The sequence below is a fragment of the Zosterops lateralis genome (assembly GCF_965231275.1).
Source record: "Zosterops lateralis genome assembly, chromosome: 4".
Lineage (NCBI taxonomy): Eukaryota > Metazoa > Chordata > Aves > Passeriformes > Zosteropidae > Zosterops > Zosterops lateralis.
The window spans coordinates 61,648,911-61,665,620 of NC_139765.1; the positions used below are offsets into that span (position 1 = coordinate 61,648,911).

The 16,710-nt window shown below is 41.9% G+C and overlaps 1 protein-coding gene across 3 annotated transcripts in view; it reads left to right on the plus strand.

The window, feature by feature from the left end:
* The first annotated feature begins 1,749 nt into the window (after positions 1–1,749).
* Positions 1,750–16,710, plus strand: part of SLC26A5 (solute carrier family 26 member 5) — a 35,258-nt gene continuing 20,297 nt past the window's right edge. For 2 of the 3 annotated variants that reach the window (XM_083859082.1, XM_083859084.1), the window contains exons 1-2: positions 1,750–2,019; positions 15,391–15,597. In XM_083859082.1, the coding sequence (XP_083715208.1) occupies positions 15,443–15,597 (155 nt within the window). In that variant the 5' untranslated portion in view covers positions 1,750–2,019; positions 15,391–15,442. Of the gene's footprint in view, positions 2,020–2,719; positions 2,873–15,390; positions 15,598–16,710 lie in introns of those variants that run through there. The other variant, XM_083859083.1, reaches the window with a different exon arrangement.

Sequence of the window (16,710 nt, forward strand, 5' to 3'; positions counted from 1 at the left end):
GAACACAACAACACAACAACAATACTCCTCGGAGATTCCAAAACCCAGGCCTCTGCTTTGCATAAGACGTCTCTTATGACTTATAAGCCGCCTCTATTCAAAGGTACCTTCATTCAATACATTTTTTTAAACATACCTTTTGTCCGTAGTTCCAGGAGGTTCCGGTCTTTCCCCGGGTGGACGGTAAGGTCTGAGGAGCCCTCACCCCGAAAACTTCCGGGTGGGCGCCCTGAGGGGTCCTAGACCCCACCGGCCCCACGGCCAGAAAGAGCAGTTCTCCTACCTGGCTCGCCAAAATGATTTATTAAAAAACTATGGACATTGATCTAATACCAATATCCAACTATGACGGACAAAGACTCTCTAACAGTTTAAAGTTAGAAAGTGTATGTTTATTACGACGCCGGGCAGCGTGCGGGATCGCTCCCAGAAACACACGCGCAATTTACAGATCATCACAGGGCCTTTTATCTACAGGAGTATTGAATACACAAACTACAAATGCATATTCATAGCTCTGATACCTCCCATTCCCCGCTTCGTATGGTAATTAACCCAAAAAGCCATCAAGCATGCGTAGTTTGTTCTTTGAAATGGGTCGGTGGTCTTTTTAATGGGGTGGGGTCCCAAAATGATGAAGTAAGATTGTCTTCCTCAGCTCTGACTTTTTAACCTTTAGTGTTTGTGACAGCTAAATCCTGTTTTTCCCAGGACTGTTTGATTTATGATTGTATTGTATTCATGGGGTCTATTGATTATTCAGGATGCAGAAGCCCTAGTTTGACAGCTCCTCTGATTGATCGGTTCCTTCCAAGGATTATCAGTTCTTTCAGTCTGGCTTCTGTTAGCAAAAGGGAAGTCCTAGCTACATTATCTCAGCACTATCTATTTTGACTACAGTCTTTAATTCTTCTAAATCTATGCCTCACACTGACCCAGTTCTGTGTAACAATGGCATCCAACATCAGTCCACATGAAGACTGATGTATGTAGCATTATCTATCACTGAAAATTTTCAACAAAATACATTTGTTACAGCCTGTTTTGAGTAATCAAATCTCATATTTAAAAGCAATTTTAGAAATGTTCTGATCTTGAAATTTCTCAGTTTGACAATACTGAAATTCAAAGTGCTGTATTTTGTCATGAATTCATTTACATTTTATTTAAGTTACATTTATTTAAATTCTAACAAGGGCAACCATGCCAAGGAATCATTTTAAGGTTTTCAAATAATACAGTCCTGTAGGTACCAGTTTCACATTTTTTTCATGTTCTTAGTGCCTAAGAGTTTCAAAGTTGGGGAAAAAAACTTCTACAAATTCTGTGTACAAACCCAAATCTGGGAGGTGGGAAAACATTTTTGTCTTGGGCGAGAGAGTCATTCCATCATTATGATGGAAAACATAGAAAGCAAGGACTGAAAAATAAGATCTGTGAAGGCATTTCACTACTAATTCCTGCATATTCACAGTGAAATCGATACCTACGTAGTCTTTGCGCCTCTAAAGAAATTAAAAACTATACCCGGATAGATATTTGGAAAAAATTTGAACAGTTGGGCTGGTGAGACACTGGAATAGGTGGCCCGGGGAGGTGGAGTCACCATCCCTGGCCGTGCTCAAGGGGCGGCAGGACGTGGCGCCGGGTGATGCGGATTGGGGTGACAGGGGCAGGGCTGCGTTAGCGGCTGGACATGGTGATGTTACAGGACTCCTCCAACCCTGCCCACATCCCCATTCCAGGGCTCCCCGGTTCTCTCCGAGCGGGAGGGCGCGGCCGTGACAGCGCCGGCACAGGCCGCACCGCCGGGGGCGCGCACGGCCCCGCGGCATCCTGGGACTCGTAGGCCGCTGCGGGGACGCGCCCGGCGGGGGCCGCGGGTGGGGGGGACTACGATTCCCAGGCGCGCCCGCGGCCGCGGGGCGGGAGGGGGCGGGGGCCGCGCGCGCCCCCGCGCTCCTCACCTTGGAGCCGGCGGTGGAGGGAGCGGAGCGGGCGGCGGGAACGCGCGGGGAGGTGAGCGGAGCGGAGCCGGCCGGGCGGGCGGGGAGAGCGTGGGGTCGGTGGCGGAGGGGATCTCTCCCCTTGAGCGGATCTCCCCTGAGGGGAGCGAGATTCGCCGCGAGGAGCGTCGGTGGGGTCGGGCTGTCCCGGTACCTGTGGCTGCCGCTCGGTCACCCCGGCCGGGGGTAGCCTGGGGGTCTTGGCCCGTTTTACCGCCCCCGCTCCCTTCGCTCCCCGGCGGAGCGGCCGGAGCTCCGCGTGCGGCAGGAGCGGTCCGGGGGCAGCGCCGTGTCCGGGGGCAGCGCCGTGTCCGGGGGCAGCGCCGTGCCGGCAATGTGCCGTGCCCGGGGCCGGGGGCAGCGCCGTGCCCGGGGCCGAGAAAGCGCCGTGCCGGCAATATGCCGTGCCCGGGGCCGGGTTGTCGCCGCCCCGCGCCCCCCGCACCCCCCGAGGGTTCCCGGGCAGCGGCCCCGCGCTGCTCCCGGCGCTGTAAAACACGCGCCGCACAGAAGGGGAAACAAGAGGGAGGGTGAAGAGATCAGTCATTTCCTCGTGCTGTGGCTTCACTCCTCAGACTGTAAGCTGTCAGTTTAGGTCAGAGCGGCTCTCCCAAGAAGCCTTGTAACAACAAAAGCTGCCTGCTCTGCGCTTCACTGCTAGCTTCAACCCAAAGACCTTCAAAACCTTTCCAAAACCTCCAATAAACTATTCCCCCAAAACCCCTTCATGCCCTTCCACTTCTCAGGCAAAGAGGAAGATTTTGCCTTTCCTCATGTCAGTGTTTTTCGGCTTCACGAACTGTGGGAACATTTTGAACTCCTTTCAAGGGATCAGTGAAAGCAGCTAGGAAAAGCCAGCCAGAAGAGTAAGTCGGCTTAAATTTGCTGTGCTCGTGCCCGTGCTGCTATTGCAAAACTTTTGATTGAAATATGGTTGGAAGTTGGTTTTGGGATGCTTCGAAATTTCAGAGCACCCAAGTGGCTGTTGCAGCAGGCATTTAGGGATAGTCCAGTAGTAAAGCAAAGAAAAACATTGCATTGCTGCCGTTATTTCTGCTGATGAATCAGCAGAATATGGATTCATAATTCTCCATATCTGTCACAATAATACAGTTGTACAGCATTGGTTTTGATGTCAATGACTGATGACAAGGGTCTGGGCACTGGAATATTTTGTCTGAAGTTTTCCCAGAGGAAGACTAAAATCTACAAACTTTTGAAATGTCTCTTACTAAATGTATAGTAACAGGTATTTTGGGTTAACAGGTGTCTTGATTTATATTACAGCGTTTTCAAAAGTAGGATACTGCTTTACTGCTGCTGTAGAAATAGAAAAACTAATGTAATTTACTGTTTCAGAAGCAAGCATGTGCAGGTGGCTCGCACTGAATTAACTCTTTGGGGATCATCTTTTGCCTTCCTCAAGAGACAGTCATCACACTTTGAAACACTTGGTTTCTGGCAGCCCTAAGCTTTCCTAAGACACAATAGATATTTCAGTTTTGCATTTAGCAGTATTTCCAAACTGAAGTGTTTTGTTAATAGTCTTGCACTGTCTTGTGAAATGTCTCTGAAATGTAGTGTGGAAAAGGTATAGGAAGAGAATGGAGTTTCACACATGCAGAGCTGCTGTTTGTAGCTAATAAAGCATATTAATTTGCAATAGCATTTACTCCCTTGTATTGGCTTGAGGGTATTTGACTCATCAGTCTCGTTCTAAAAGCTTCATTGCAGTTAAAGGTATATTTATCGGGGGAGTTGGGGCAACACTGAGTTATGTTCAGAATCAGATTTCAGTGAAGGAAAACTTCAAAGTCCAGTAAGAAACAAGCCTGCTGCCACATCCATGCTTAGGTACTAAACTAAACTTTATTTCCTCTAAGCATTGTGTCAGGAACTGATGTGCTTTTTTTGCTCATACTGTACAAAGTCTGTGTGCAGGGTAACAGTTTGCTTAAAGGCAATTTAAAAAAGGGGAGATGATTGAGTATGATCTAGGTGAAAGGCCTAGGCATGGTGGTGTTTTTAGCCTCTGGCACTAATTGAGCCCTGTTTTTTAAGCTGAATACTTACTAAAATGCTCTCTTGGATTCAACCATCAGATCTTACAACTTGGAGCACTGAAACAGCCATTGCATCTTGCCTTTTGTTTTGAATTTCTAATCCATTACTGTGGTTCAAATCAAATCTTTAGCACACAGTTTTTCATGGTTATAGTAGTCTGTCCCAATAGTTCAATGTTTTTAGAACTTAAATATTCCAAAACCATATGAAAAGATGTTATTATTTGGTGTGATGCTAAAATCATGAAATAGAGGCACAGATTTAGCACATGGCTGTCGCACTGTTGCTCTTTTGCTAGTAGCTTGAGAAAGAAGAACTGGATGTATGTTTATCTGCTTTGACTGTTACAGTATAGACAGACCACTATTATCTTGAACTACTATTAATTTGAATTGCAGCTGTAGCCTCTGTAAATGTAAGCAAGACTTTTGTGCAGCCACTGAGTTGCCTAGAAAAGCACAGAGTCCCTTGAGCTCCTTTGCCTCTCTTGGCCTCTGCCCAATGAGCTGCTGCTGACTGCTATTTTTTCTTCTATTTTATTGCTGATGTATTTTTTCTGTAAGATCTGGTTTTCTAAAGCTTTTTCTGGTTCTTTTCTATCTGATTGTTTTGTAACCTGTAACTTCTAGCACAAGAAAACCATGCTGGATCTAAAACTCTCAAGCTCTAATTAGTCTATTGATTTCCCAGTTAACTTTAATGAATTAAACACTATCATTATTCAGATGTTTCTTTCCCTAGATCTGTTAGTCAGCAGAATGTTGTCCTGCTAGACAGTATTTCTTGATAGTCTTTCTTGATAATATTTCTTCACGTGGCTTCAAGACCCACCATTGCTGTTATTTTATATCTAGTTATCTATAGCATTTTGCTCTTCAGAAGTATAAGCAGCAGCAAAGTGCAGATCTTACTGTTATTTACCCTGTGCCCAGGTAATGGGAAAGCTGTACACAGACAGACAGTGTACAGTATTTCCATGGGTTTGAAGATATGGCTGTAAGTTTGTGCAGGCAGTTGAATGAGTTTTATAGGTCAGTTGCATTGATAGGATTTAGATTTTTATTTATGATTGTAAGAGTACATAGATAGATAGATAGATAGATAGATAGATGTGTGTGTGTGCTCTTATATGAACCACTGGCCTATGCGGGAACTTGAACTCAAAATGTTGCATTAACTGTTTTATTTTGTGGAGCAGCAAGCTGGGCAAACCTTCCATGTGACAAACAAGTGTGATTGCCTTCCTGGGAGGTTTTTGACAGTTTGTATTTTTACTGCCTGGGTAGAATCTTTTTTCTCCAGCCTTCACTGAAAACTTACTGGTTTTGCCCAGGCAGGGAATCAAGTTTTGCTGCTCTGCTTTGACTGTTACAGACTATTTTGTATGTCCAATTCTGTGTGTGTTCTTGTACTGTTGTGGTTGTTGGAGAGGGTGTGGGTTAGCTAATTAATAGATTTTAATCTGTTAATTGAAAATTTGAGATTCTGACTGGGCTAGAGCAAAGATCAGATTGCTCCTTTTAATTTATTTTATGCAAATTAGGTTGTGAGGCAGGGCTGAGGTTTGAGAACTCCTCAGAAAACCTCTCATCCCATGTTGTGTGGGGCTCTGAGTAACCTGGTCTAGTGGAAGGTGTCCCTACCCATGGCAGGGGCTTGGAACTAGGTGGTCTTGAATATCCTTTCCACCATTCTGTGATTCTAATGCACATACAGAATTTTCCAATCCAAATCAAAGATTGCTGTGTCTGTTGTTTGAAACATCCTTGTTGAAGTTTGGTCTAGTAGGGACAGATCAATTAAGCTCAATTAAGGATTGAACTGATTAAGGATTACAAAATTTCTGCCTGGCTTTCATGGAATAGAATTTAAAAATCCATACCCCATGCAGCAGAAAACTTGGATTGCTATTCAGAGGTGCCCACAGGGAGCTGCCCATTCCTTTTCTCACAGAGATCTGCTAAGCTCAGGCAAATCTGAAGAGTCAGATCAGAACAAAATTACAGATCTTTCACAGATACAGGCAACTGTAATGTCTTCTCTAAATACAGTTCTGCTGCTGCTACCTTAACCTTATAGCATAGCATGGTTTAAGTTCTTTCCCAGAGAAAGCTGTGCCTGAGTTCATTTATCACTTCACCATGGTTGGCATCTAACCCTGCATCTCCTGCTTTACCAGGATCCTTTCACAGCTTTGACATAACATTGTTTTCTATGCCCTTGCAATTTCTTTCAGGTTTACTGTTTCTTTATCTTCTGCCTCTGGTTCATTGCATTTTTCTTTTTGGAATTTTGCACTGTACTTGTTTGCTTGTTTTCAGTTCTGTATTACATGATTCTAGTTTTATTTATTTGCCAGTTTCATGTTTCAAATCAATATATATGATCTTTTTTTGGTGCTTCATTTATGTCCATATAGCTGAACAGGTGACCTGAGTCTAACTAACCATAGTTATAGTGAGTCTGATTTTATTTTTTCTCTGCTTTCTGGTGACATTTGTTTCTTTTGCATATGTGTTCCTGAGAAAGAAAGAAAGAAAGGTTCTTGCAAGAAGAAATCATCAGAAAATTACTCAATGAACCTTTCTTCATTTCATTTGATGATCCTCAGCCCAGATATCCTTCTTGCTCTTCCAGTTCCTTCACCAAGACACCCTGTTCTAGTGTAGCTGTTGCAGGAATCCATTCATGCAGGGTTGTTCTGCCAAACACACTTAGAGTCATTTGGAGAAGTTTTCCGCTCTGAGGGTTGGTCTTTTTGTTTGTGCAGTTAAGAACAGACATGAGGCTGTCTCATATTAAAATTTCATCAGCCGCAGAAGAAGTATGAAGCCATAAGGTGAGCTGCAAATAAAGCAGAGGTTTGCTGTTAAATACTTATTTGAGAAACTTCTCTACACGTTCTTTGCTCGCAGTGTATTTTAAAATACTTCAAGCAAAGGCATTATTGACCTGTTTGCTGTGCACTCATGGTCTTTAGGTGTAACCTTGGCATCAAAGTGTTGAGGAAGGTTATTCCCACTGTCTGGCATTTGCCTTCAGATCATGAATCAACACTCAAGTACATAGGAGACAGGAGAATGCTGTTGTTTAGATAACATCTTAAGCAAGCAACAGTTGCATAAACAGGGACAGGATCTATCATAAGTCATGTTCTGCTTACTGCTTATGTAGGATTGGTTTGATACCTAGTGCAGAAGAAAACCACAGATGTGTATTATAAAGCAGCTTCCAAGAATGAAATGTTTGCAGATCTTAACATGGAGAGGGAACTTCTCAGAACTGTCAGGAAGAGAGATGCAGCTTTGAGAAATAGTTAGCGCTACTACTTTCCCAAGGAGTGCCTGCTCTGTGCTGAAGTTTTGTGTTGCCTTTCAGAACATGCTAGAAAGAGAGCCTCGTAGAGGATCTTTGGAGACTTTTCAAAACCTCATGTTACTTAAGTAATGTAGTTACTTTATGCCGTGTTTTCAGCAGTGCAACTGGAATATAAATTTTAATCCCATTCTACACCCTCTCTTCTTCCCTCTCTGCACCCCAGTCATTTCTTCCTCTGACCACAATGTTTTACTATCTTTCAGTTTTCTCTGTGACTTGTGAGGTTTGCACTGTAAACATGATGACTGAAATGATTTTGGTTATAAATAACAACCTTCTATTTATTGTTGTTTATTTTTAACTTGATGCAGCACTTGAGAGGGTAATGGTGTGTGTAAAGAGTTGATGAAGCAGATAAAGAGGGGAGAATTCTTTTGGTGGCTTCTCTGCAGAAGGAAGTGGATCATAGAATAAAGTAAACTTTTCTGCACAGACACTTGTTTGCTGTCTGCATGTTCCACTGCCTGAAAAAATGAACCAGCTGCTGGAGGTCATTGGTGCATTGAGATCACAAGAAGTAAAGAAATTATTCTGTCTTAGCTTGGTGTGTATGCATGATCTTGATTTATGTTATCTCCTTTGATCAGCGGGAGCTTTATGATGCAAACTGCTCCAGCAAAGTTTTTGGCAGTGGATTTTCTCTGGAAAATGAAGCTGGCTAATGATTACCTGTCTCTGAGGTGGTGTATGTCCTTATCAGTTGGCTTAAGCACAACAAAGGGATCATCAGGCATGGTACCATTCTGATTAACTTACTGATTCCACTATGTCTAACTACTGCTTTTGGCAAAGGGAAAGGGGATGGCAGACCAGGATCCAAGGTCACTGAAGTCAGAAAAAACAGGAATAAGAATGAACATATTGCCATGGGTTCTCATGGTCATCAATCCAGTGTTTACACTGGAAACAGAAGTCATCTCTTATCTATATCTGAGAGGGAAGGAGATCAATGTTCTGCTGCTCAGAGTGCTCCAGGGGTTTGTGAATGGATTAAACAGCTCAATCATCATAACAGGTTCCTAAAATACTCCGTTGATGAAAACAAATATAAGATTGCTGATTGATAAGAGATACTGTTAAGACACTAATGAATTCATTAGTCCATGGAGCGAACCTTTGGGGACTTTAAATATTTTTTGGCAAGGAACATGAAATATAAATTATGTCTTACAAGTTAAATAATATTTTTTTTGCATGTGTATATGTCTAATTTGTTACCATTTTGAGAGAAGGATCTTTATGATCAATGTTACTATTATGTTCTTTTCAGTAGCTAAGATAGGTTCATTAGAGGAAAATATATAATTCTGAATTCAACAGCCTGAGGGAAGTGGGGCTGCTGCTCCATATCCCCAGATCCAACCAGTACCGAGGCTGAAGCTGTGTTTCCTATAAGCACACACACACAGAGAACACACATACACAACATGCTTACATTTGTTCATGGCAAGTCATGAATATCAGAGAGGCAACAGTGACAGCTTCATCCTCTCTGCTCTCTAGCTACCAGGATGGTGTTGCAATGTGCATTTTGGGTTTTCTAAAGTTCTGTATGATTTTTATTATTGAGTTTCTGTAATGGTTCATCTCTACCCACACCCCTTTCCCTAATCCCTGTCGTTATCTCCTCAATAGGCCTCTCCGTCCCCATTGTACCCCCTCTCCCAGTCTATTGCACCTTATACTGTATCTTGTCAATGGACACACCCTGGTACTTGATGGCTCTGGCAAAGCCAGGTGGCTCAGCCAAGGCTTCAGGTATCCTCACACCCCTCTTGGCAATGTCAATGCCCCTGTACCAGTCACTCCCCTTCATTTCCAACAGTAACGCCCCTGTACTTCAGGAGAATTAAGAGCTCAAACTCTCACTCTCTCTGACACCAGGGCTTCGCCCTAAATAAACACCTTCCTAATTACCCCCAAGTGTGTGTCCACTCCTTTTCTTCCAAGCAAAGTCAGTCTCAGTCTGGAATCTGGACCCAAAGGAACAACTCGTTTATATGGTATCTGAAGAGCAGAGCTAGCTGGAAGACGAGCTCAGAAGAACCATAGGGTGGAGGTCCAGTACTTAGAATATATGTACATATGTAGAGATATATCACACATCTGCAAGGCGGATCCCTCCAGCACCCAGGCTCACACAGTCTCCCTAGTAGCTTCTTCATCCTAATCTCCCCAGCTGAGCTGGACGTATGAGCCCTTGAGGCTGTAGCCCTGTTATAAATGCAATGGCAAAATCGGATTAATATAAAAAAACAATTTATTAGAAAAACGATCCCAATCACTGACAAAGAGAAAAACCACAAATAGGACGGGCAGTGCAGCGCTGGGTGGACAGAGATCCGCACCCTAAGGTACAGATTCTCCCAAATCCACACGGAGTGGACTGCAGCTTGGGGTTTTATAGGGTTTTTCATATCCCGAGGCAAAACAGGTGTGGGGCATAGTCCAACAAATAGTCCAAATACATCTTCGAATGGATTTCCCGGATTCGCCAAACTTTGCAAATTGTATTCCGGGAAGGTTCTTTTTACATGCGGATCGGGCTCGCCAGTCTACGATTACATCGTGTGTAATTCCTCTCCGTCGAGGAATTCCTCTTCGTTTGGAGAGGAATTTCTCCATCTAGGTATGATGCCGATTCTTATCTCAGTTGGCCAGTTTCTTTGTCCATCCTGAGGGCCCCTGTCCTGCTCTTTGTCTCAGGCTGGGAAGCGGTTGCTGTATGAGCAGCCGCCTGACTCGGGAAGAATTTTTAAACAGACTGTACCTTTTTACATTTTTATATCAACACCAATCTAACATATATTTCTATATTTTTCATCACTAATTTTTACCCCAATGTCACATTTATCCCAGCCCCACTCCAGTTGTTGGTACAGACCATTCCATGTGCACATGTGTGACTGGCCAGGAATTCCCAAGACCCCTTTTACTGCCCCTGAGTGCTCTTTCTCTTAGAGATGGGCAGATGCTTTTCACACCCAGAGCTGGCAGAGACTTCCAGGGTCCCATAGGTGCTACTCTGGACTGGTGGTGATGAGCTTTTGGTAAGCTGATGGCTCATGTGGTGGCCCTGGCAGTAGCCCACCAGGGTTCTCCATCCTGCTGCTGTTCTCAGTAACACTGTAGGTGTGCAGAGAAGCTTTTATTACACAACCAAAGACAGTTAATGTAGCCATCTCACCTTTATAATGAATAGAGTGGAAATTGTGCCTGTCTAAAAGCTGCATAAACATTTAAGGTCTTGATGTATTTTTTTTCCCAAAGGTTCACTTCTGGAATGCATATCTTAGATTAGGACCTATATAAGGAAAATTTTATTTGTTTCACAAGTTACTTCTAAATTTATGAAGGTTTCCATAAAGGCTTCAGGTTTAAAAAAATCTGGTTCTTAGTGGATTTAATGGGAGTAGTGGAGGAGGAATGAGAATGGTGAGAACAATCCAATAAAACTAGGAGAACACAGTCCTTATGTCCCCACCCAGTCATTTTACACCCTTGTGCTTACTTTAAAAACAACTTTGTACTTGTCACTCAAGGTGAAAATTGGAAGGGCATAGGGCATTGGGGAATGAGGCCAGAGAGGAAAGGAAGAAATGAGCCATGGTGTGGTTCCTAAAATCACTTGCCTCTTCAGACAGTAGGAACAGACCTTGCAGTAACTGTGCTTTTCAGCATGTATTTTGGAGAACATATTTTACATTGAGTGGCAGTATTTCCACTAGCCCTTTGGCTGATGGCAGTCACCTATATTTATAAGCTTGAAGACACAGAATGTTTTTGTAGACTTTTCAGTTTGTGCTCAAACTTGGAATTCTCTAGCAGAGAACACACTGTAACACAGTACTGTCTACCTGTGCTTCTCTACTACTTAAAGTAATTTGTGCTTAGCTTACCAAAAGGATGGGGTTTTGCTCTTTTAAAACAGGCAAGACAATGGATTTAACGTTGACTTCCCCATTTCCTTAGGTAGGTCAGGCACATTCAGGTTAGATACACGTTAGGAGCAGAAGTACCAATTAAAACAGGAAGAGTCACAGAGTACACCATTCTTAATATCTCCATCTTCCTGCTTTTTTCTCCACGTAGTTGTATTTTGAATCTAAGGAACAGCAGTCAAATCTCTGTCCCTATAAATTTTATGGTTGCACTCTGATTCATGTGATTTGGGTCTAAAAGTATTGTCCTCTACAACAATCGGTGCAGATGGCCTGACAGATCTCCTTTATCAGCTAAGACTGGGAAGAGAAGGTGCTAATTTATTAGTGATAGAGTTATAAATTCATGTTTGCCTCACGTTTTTTTTTCTTTTAACACCTTCAATTTGATAAAAACAGTAAAGACATAAGACAGGCTTTTATCATTCAGATAAGAATTGCCAGCTCTTAAGTCTTTTGCATACAGGTGTTAACTACTTCAGCTCAACTCTTATCTGGCTGATAAGATTAATGACAGTTTTAGTTACAGCTTTTTATTCTTGCCATGAAGTTCAAAGGTTGTTGGAGAGCAACCATTGCCTTTCTCTTCCTCTGGACAAAGGTCTATGAGTTTTCAGAAATCATGGCAGTAAGCTTTCTTTTCATGAAAATGGCAGTGCCTTGCTTTTGCTCTTCTTCAAGCATTCTGGGAGTGAAGGGCAAGACTCAGTTTCTGAGCCTTGGATAACTGTGTTGGCAGATACAGCAAACACTTGGAGAGGCAGTTGAACCAGTCATGAAATGTTACTTTTTTTCTATTCTATGGGCAATGTGTATTATCTCTCCTAAAGAAAAGCATCTCAATCTTACTCTCTATGTACTTCTTGCAAAAGAGAGAGATGATATTGAAGACTTTAATTGTTACTGTATTATCTGCATCTTAGTATTTTAGGTTGCCATTAGGGAACATGCTTATGTAGGGCTGTTAAGATGAAGTTGGTAACATGACATGGAGAAATAGAATGTGATATATCCAGCAGTAGTTTTAGGTAGATTTAGGATCTCTTTTAATGACATGTGATTTGTTTTCCATGTTCTTGTATCTACTGTGAAGGTAAAGACAAGATCCTGTTGTATCCTCCTTCAAGTTACTTTGGTTTTAGGTGGTTCTCATGGTTTAGTGCAGTGTAACTTCCTTATTCTAACAGAATCAAAAACATTCAATCTACAGTTTGAAAACCTTCAAACTGATTGATGGTGAAACTTGGGTTGTGACCTCTAGCAGTATTCCAAACTAACACTTGCCATGATCTGGATAACTGATTTAGAGTTGGGCCTTGTTCACTTAGTCCAATACACCATTTGTGTAATTTATTTTACCTTGAAAAACAGAGAAGGATGGAGCTTCTGTTTTTCTGTATATGCTCGTAGTACTTGGAAGAGCTGGAGCATGTGTAGAGAACTGGACACCTCCAGGTCTGGATTTACATTACAAGCTCATGTGGCTCTTTCATATATTAACCAATCTACTTGAAGCTCAACAAACTCAAAGGTGGAAAGTCAGGATCTGAATTGTTTGGGGTTAACAGGGCAGTGTCTTGTGTTGCTGTCCTTTGTAGCAGAAAGAAGGCAGGGTGTGTGTTTTTAAAACTTTGGCTAAAAATGTTTTGATATCACATTCTCATTTTATTGGAGAAGTTTGGCCAAAACCAAGTCATTGAACTGATTTGGTTTGTGTCTTTTTTATCCAGCTGTAGTTTTGTTCTGATGTGAGTGGATTTTCTGTTTAGGACTGATTAAAATAGCTTCTTAATTTGTAGATAAGGCCAATGTTGCCAGAACACATCAATTAATTACTGGAAAAGATAGATTCTATGTGAATAATGACATGAGGGATCATTATGGAATCCCAGGATGGTTGAGGCTTGAAGAGACTTCTGAGGATCATAGTTTACAACCTCCCTGCTCAAGCAGGATCACCTTTATTTCACATAATAAAGCTGAAGTCAATCAGTCAGAGTGTGCGGTAAATAAATGTCTTAGTTTGAAAAGACAGGAGTCTGTAAAGGAAGGCAAAAGCCTCCTGTGAAGTGGGAAAGGTAAACCCCCTCCCTCCCTCCGAATTACCACAATTTCAAAATAAAAAAAACAGCTCTCAGGCAAAGGTATGGGAATGGGAATAATAGTTATTTACTAGAAAAAAAACTAAAATAGAAAAAAAAGAACAACAAATGTAATTAGTACAAACAAAACTACTGATACAGTCAGAAAACCTGACACCCTGAGGAGTCAGGGTGTTGGTAAAAGTCCAGTTGGATGGTGGCTGTGCCTCCTGCAGTGGCAGATGAAATGCTGCTGAAGCAGAGATCCTGTAGAAGGGTATAGTTCTCTGTGAAGGTCTGGTGATAGAGTAGATGGGCCTGGTCCTCCTCTGGGAATCCAGCAGGGAAAGCAGCTGCTTCTCTGGGAATCCAGCGAAGATGGCTGCTCCTCTGGGAATCCAGTGAAGAAAACTGGGGCCGATGGCTTAGACCAAGCTTATTTTATGCAGGTAGGAATGCTTGGTTCCTCCTTCTGGGTGGAGCATCTCACAATGGGATGATGTACCTTATCAGTCATGCAGTGAGTCACTTAATGGCCCATTAGCAGGAGACATCTCCTCTGAGGGAGACATTGTTCTTGGAAGAGATAAGATAACTGCCCCCTACCTCCAACAGATGGCAAATAGAATACATTCTTATCTCACAAATCCAGGACAATAAAAAACTACAATTTTAGTAGAAATATCCTTTTGTGGCTGACAGTGTAGGGAAAGTATTGCTTACAAAATACTGAGAACTGAAGAGATGCTAGGCTGTGTCAGTTCTAGGAGATAGAGATTACCAAGACCTGAGTGGAAAATTCCAGCACTTTCATCAAAGTGAAGGCATAGATAGCAATATTGGTATTTTGCTTATGATCCGACTGTACTTGCTGAATCAGACTGTCAGACCAATCACGGTTATCTTTGTCTGATGTTTAGGTAGCAATTTGTTTAATTTCTTTGTGGTAACCCTTTCCCAGAAAAGTATTGATGTACAGCTAAAAACAGAGCACCCCTGGTTAGCACCATTGGTTGAAGGCAAACACATGCTTAAGTGACTTGCTGGACTTGAGCCCAAGGCCTTGTTCACAATGATGGCTCTGTTTCCCACTGCACTCACGTCCTGTCATCGAGTGTGGCACTAGCCAGCATCTCTGCCTAACGACATAGCAGTCCTGTCACTTTGCTCAGAACTGGGAGTTGAGTTTCTTGCCCAGTATTTCTGAAAGCAGCAAACACGGGGCAGTGGAAGTAGCAGAGTGTCTTTTAAACATGTTTGTGGCACTGAATCAGAAAGACAAATAGATCTTTACAAACCTTCTGCCTATTTTTAAAATTGGGCACATCTCCCAATTCCTGTTTTAGTCAGTGCAGATTGAGAGTAGCAGTAAGTGGCACATCCATTGAAATAATAACTGTTTGAAAGTAGTGAATTGTGTATCCTTGAGATGCTGTTTGGAAAATGAAGCTTCTGAAATAGAAGGGAAAGCAGGTGGATGAATGCTGAAAGCAACTGACAATCTGGAAGAAAGAAATGGGTTTCTCAGTGTTAAAGTCAGAGTTCTGTCTTTTGAAAATGGACATGCCAGTTTGTGAATAAGCAGGAAATAACAGAGTAATAAAGGAATCTCCCTCCTACAATGACATATTTTTAAAAAACTGAGGGAAAATCCAGATAAGCATGAATACAACCTTATAAGTTCATTTCAGCTCTTATTTACAAAGTAATTAATGCAAAAGCTTTAATTACATGAGAGAAGCATAAATTAATAGCTTGCATATACTAAAGACCAAGTGTGATTTATTTTCTTATTGCTGTTACAGACTAATTAGACTGCAATCACAGTTCTTGTCTCTAGCTTGTCAAAATACTTTATTTGAAAGGAAATGCCAAATCTGAGGTTAAAAAGGAAATCAAACTCATTTTGTCTGCAACCAGGTTTTTCGGTGGAGACCGTGGATCTGTTCCTCCTTCACTGCTGGGATCAACTATGGAACATGCTGAAGAACAAGAAGCATGTCCTGAGCAGACCGAGAGGTATTGTGTGCAGAGACCAGTCTACAGCCAGGAGCTCCTGCAAGGACAGCTGCACAGGCGACAGAAAACCCCTCAGACTTTAGGGCAGAAGATTGCACATTCTTGTCGGTAGGGTTTTTGTCTTATCTTCTTTTATTGGTTAGAAATATTATCATTCTTAATTGATTCATGCACTTAGCTGATAATCTCTTCAAAGAAACCTAAAAGATAAAACTACTAATTCTACTCTTACTTCCCAGCAAGATTGGGAAGAAGCTGTGTACATGCTTTTAATGTTAATGTATAACTATATTAGAAAATGATGGATAAATTAGTTGAATTGCCTTCACCAAAATGCAAAAGGGAAATGTGCAGCATAAAAATGTGAAGTATTAGTCAAATCGCATGACATGAATTTGTAACACACAGAAAAATATCTGTCCTTTTTGTGTGGAAATACTTATGGCCAAATTTGTGCTTCACATGATCCTTTCACAGAAAAATGGAGAAGTGTGATAGCTGTGTAGAAATCTAAAGTATTAGTCTAATAAGAACTTACTAAAGGCATTCTCTAGCTTTTAATTAATTGCCTTGGAATCTAAGTATCATCTGGTTAGACATGAAATGTCTTTAACTGTGCTTCTCTTGCTCTGTGGTACCAGGGGATTGAAGTTCTGGTTAAGTTCTCATTAGCTTTATGTTTATCCATGCTTCATTTGCAGAGTTTTTCCACTTCTTTCTCAAACCTTGTTCTGCAGGACAACAGAATTGCTTTTCTATAAAATATTCCTGTTCACATGATTTAATATTTGGAAATTTGCTTTGGTATATGGAAGGGCTTCAATGGTAAAGACACTTAATTCTTCCTCAGAAAACTTATCTGTCCTGAGTAAAAAAAATGCGGATCAAAATCTTCCTTCTTGTGATAAAATCTACTTAACCATGAAGTGTGGATGACTCTCTCACTTGTAGCAACAAGCTTCTTCACTGTGCAATTCAGAAATGCTAACAAATCTCAGCAATTCTCTTACAATTTTCCTACACAGAAAAGCATTTATACAATCCCTGTGTTACATTTTTAGCCAAGGTTAAGCTTACCACAGTACAATCAAGGTATGATGCAAGGCAGTACTGGATAGAGATAAGTGTTTCCTGGCTCTATTCATTTGTCATGAGTCAAGGTTTCAAAAGGTTAATAGCTCTGCTAAGAGCCACAAGGGTCAGTGCTGCTGGCTTCAGTGC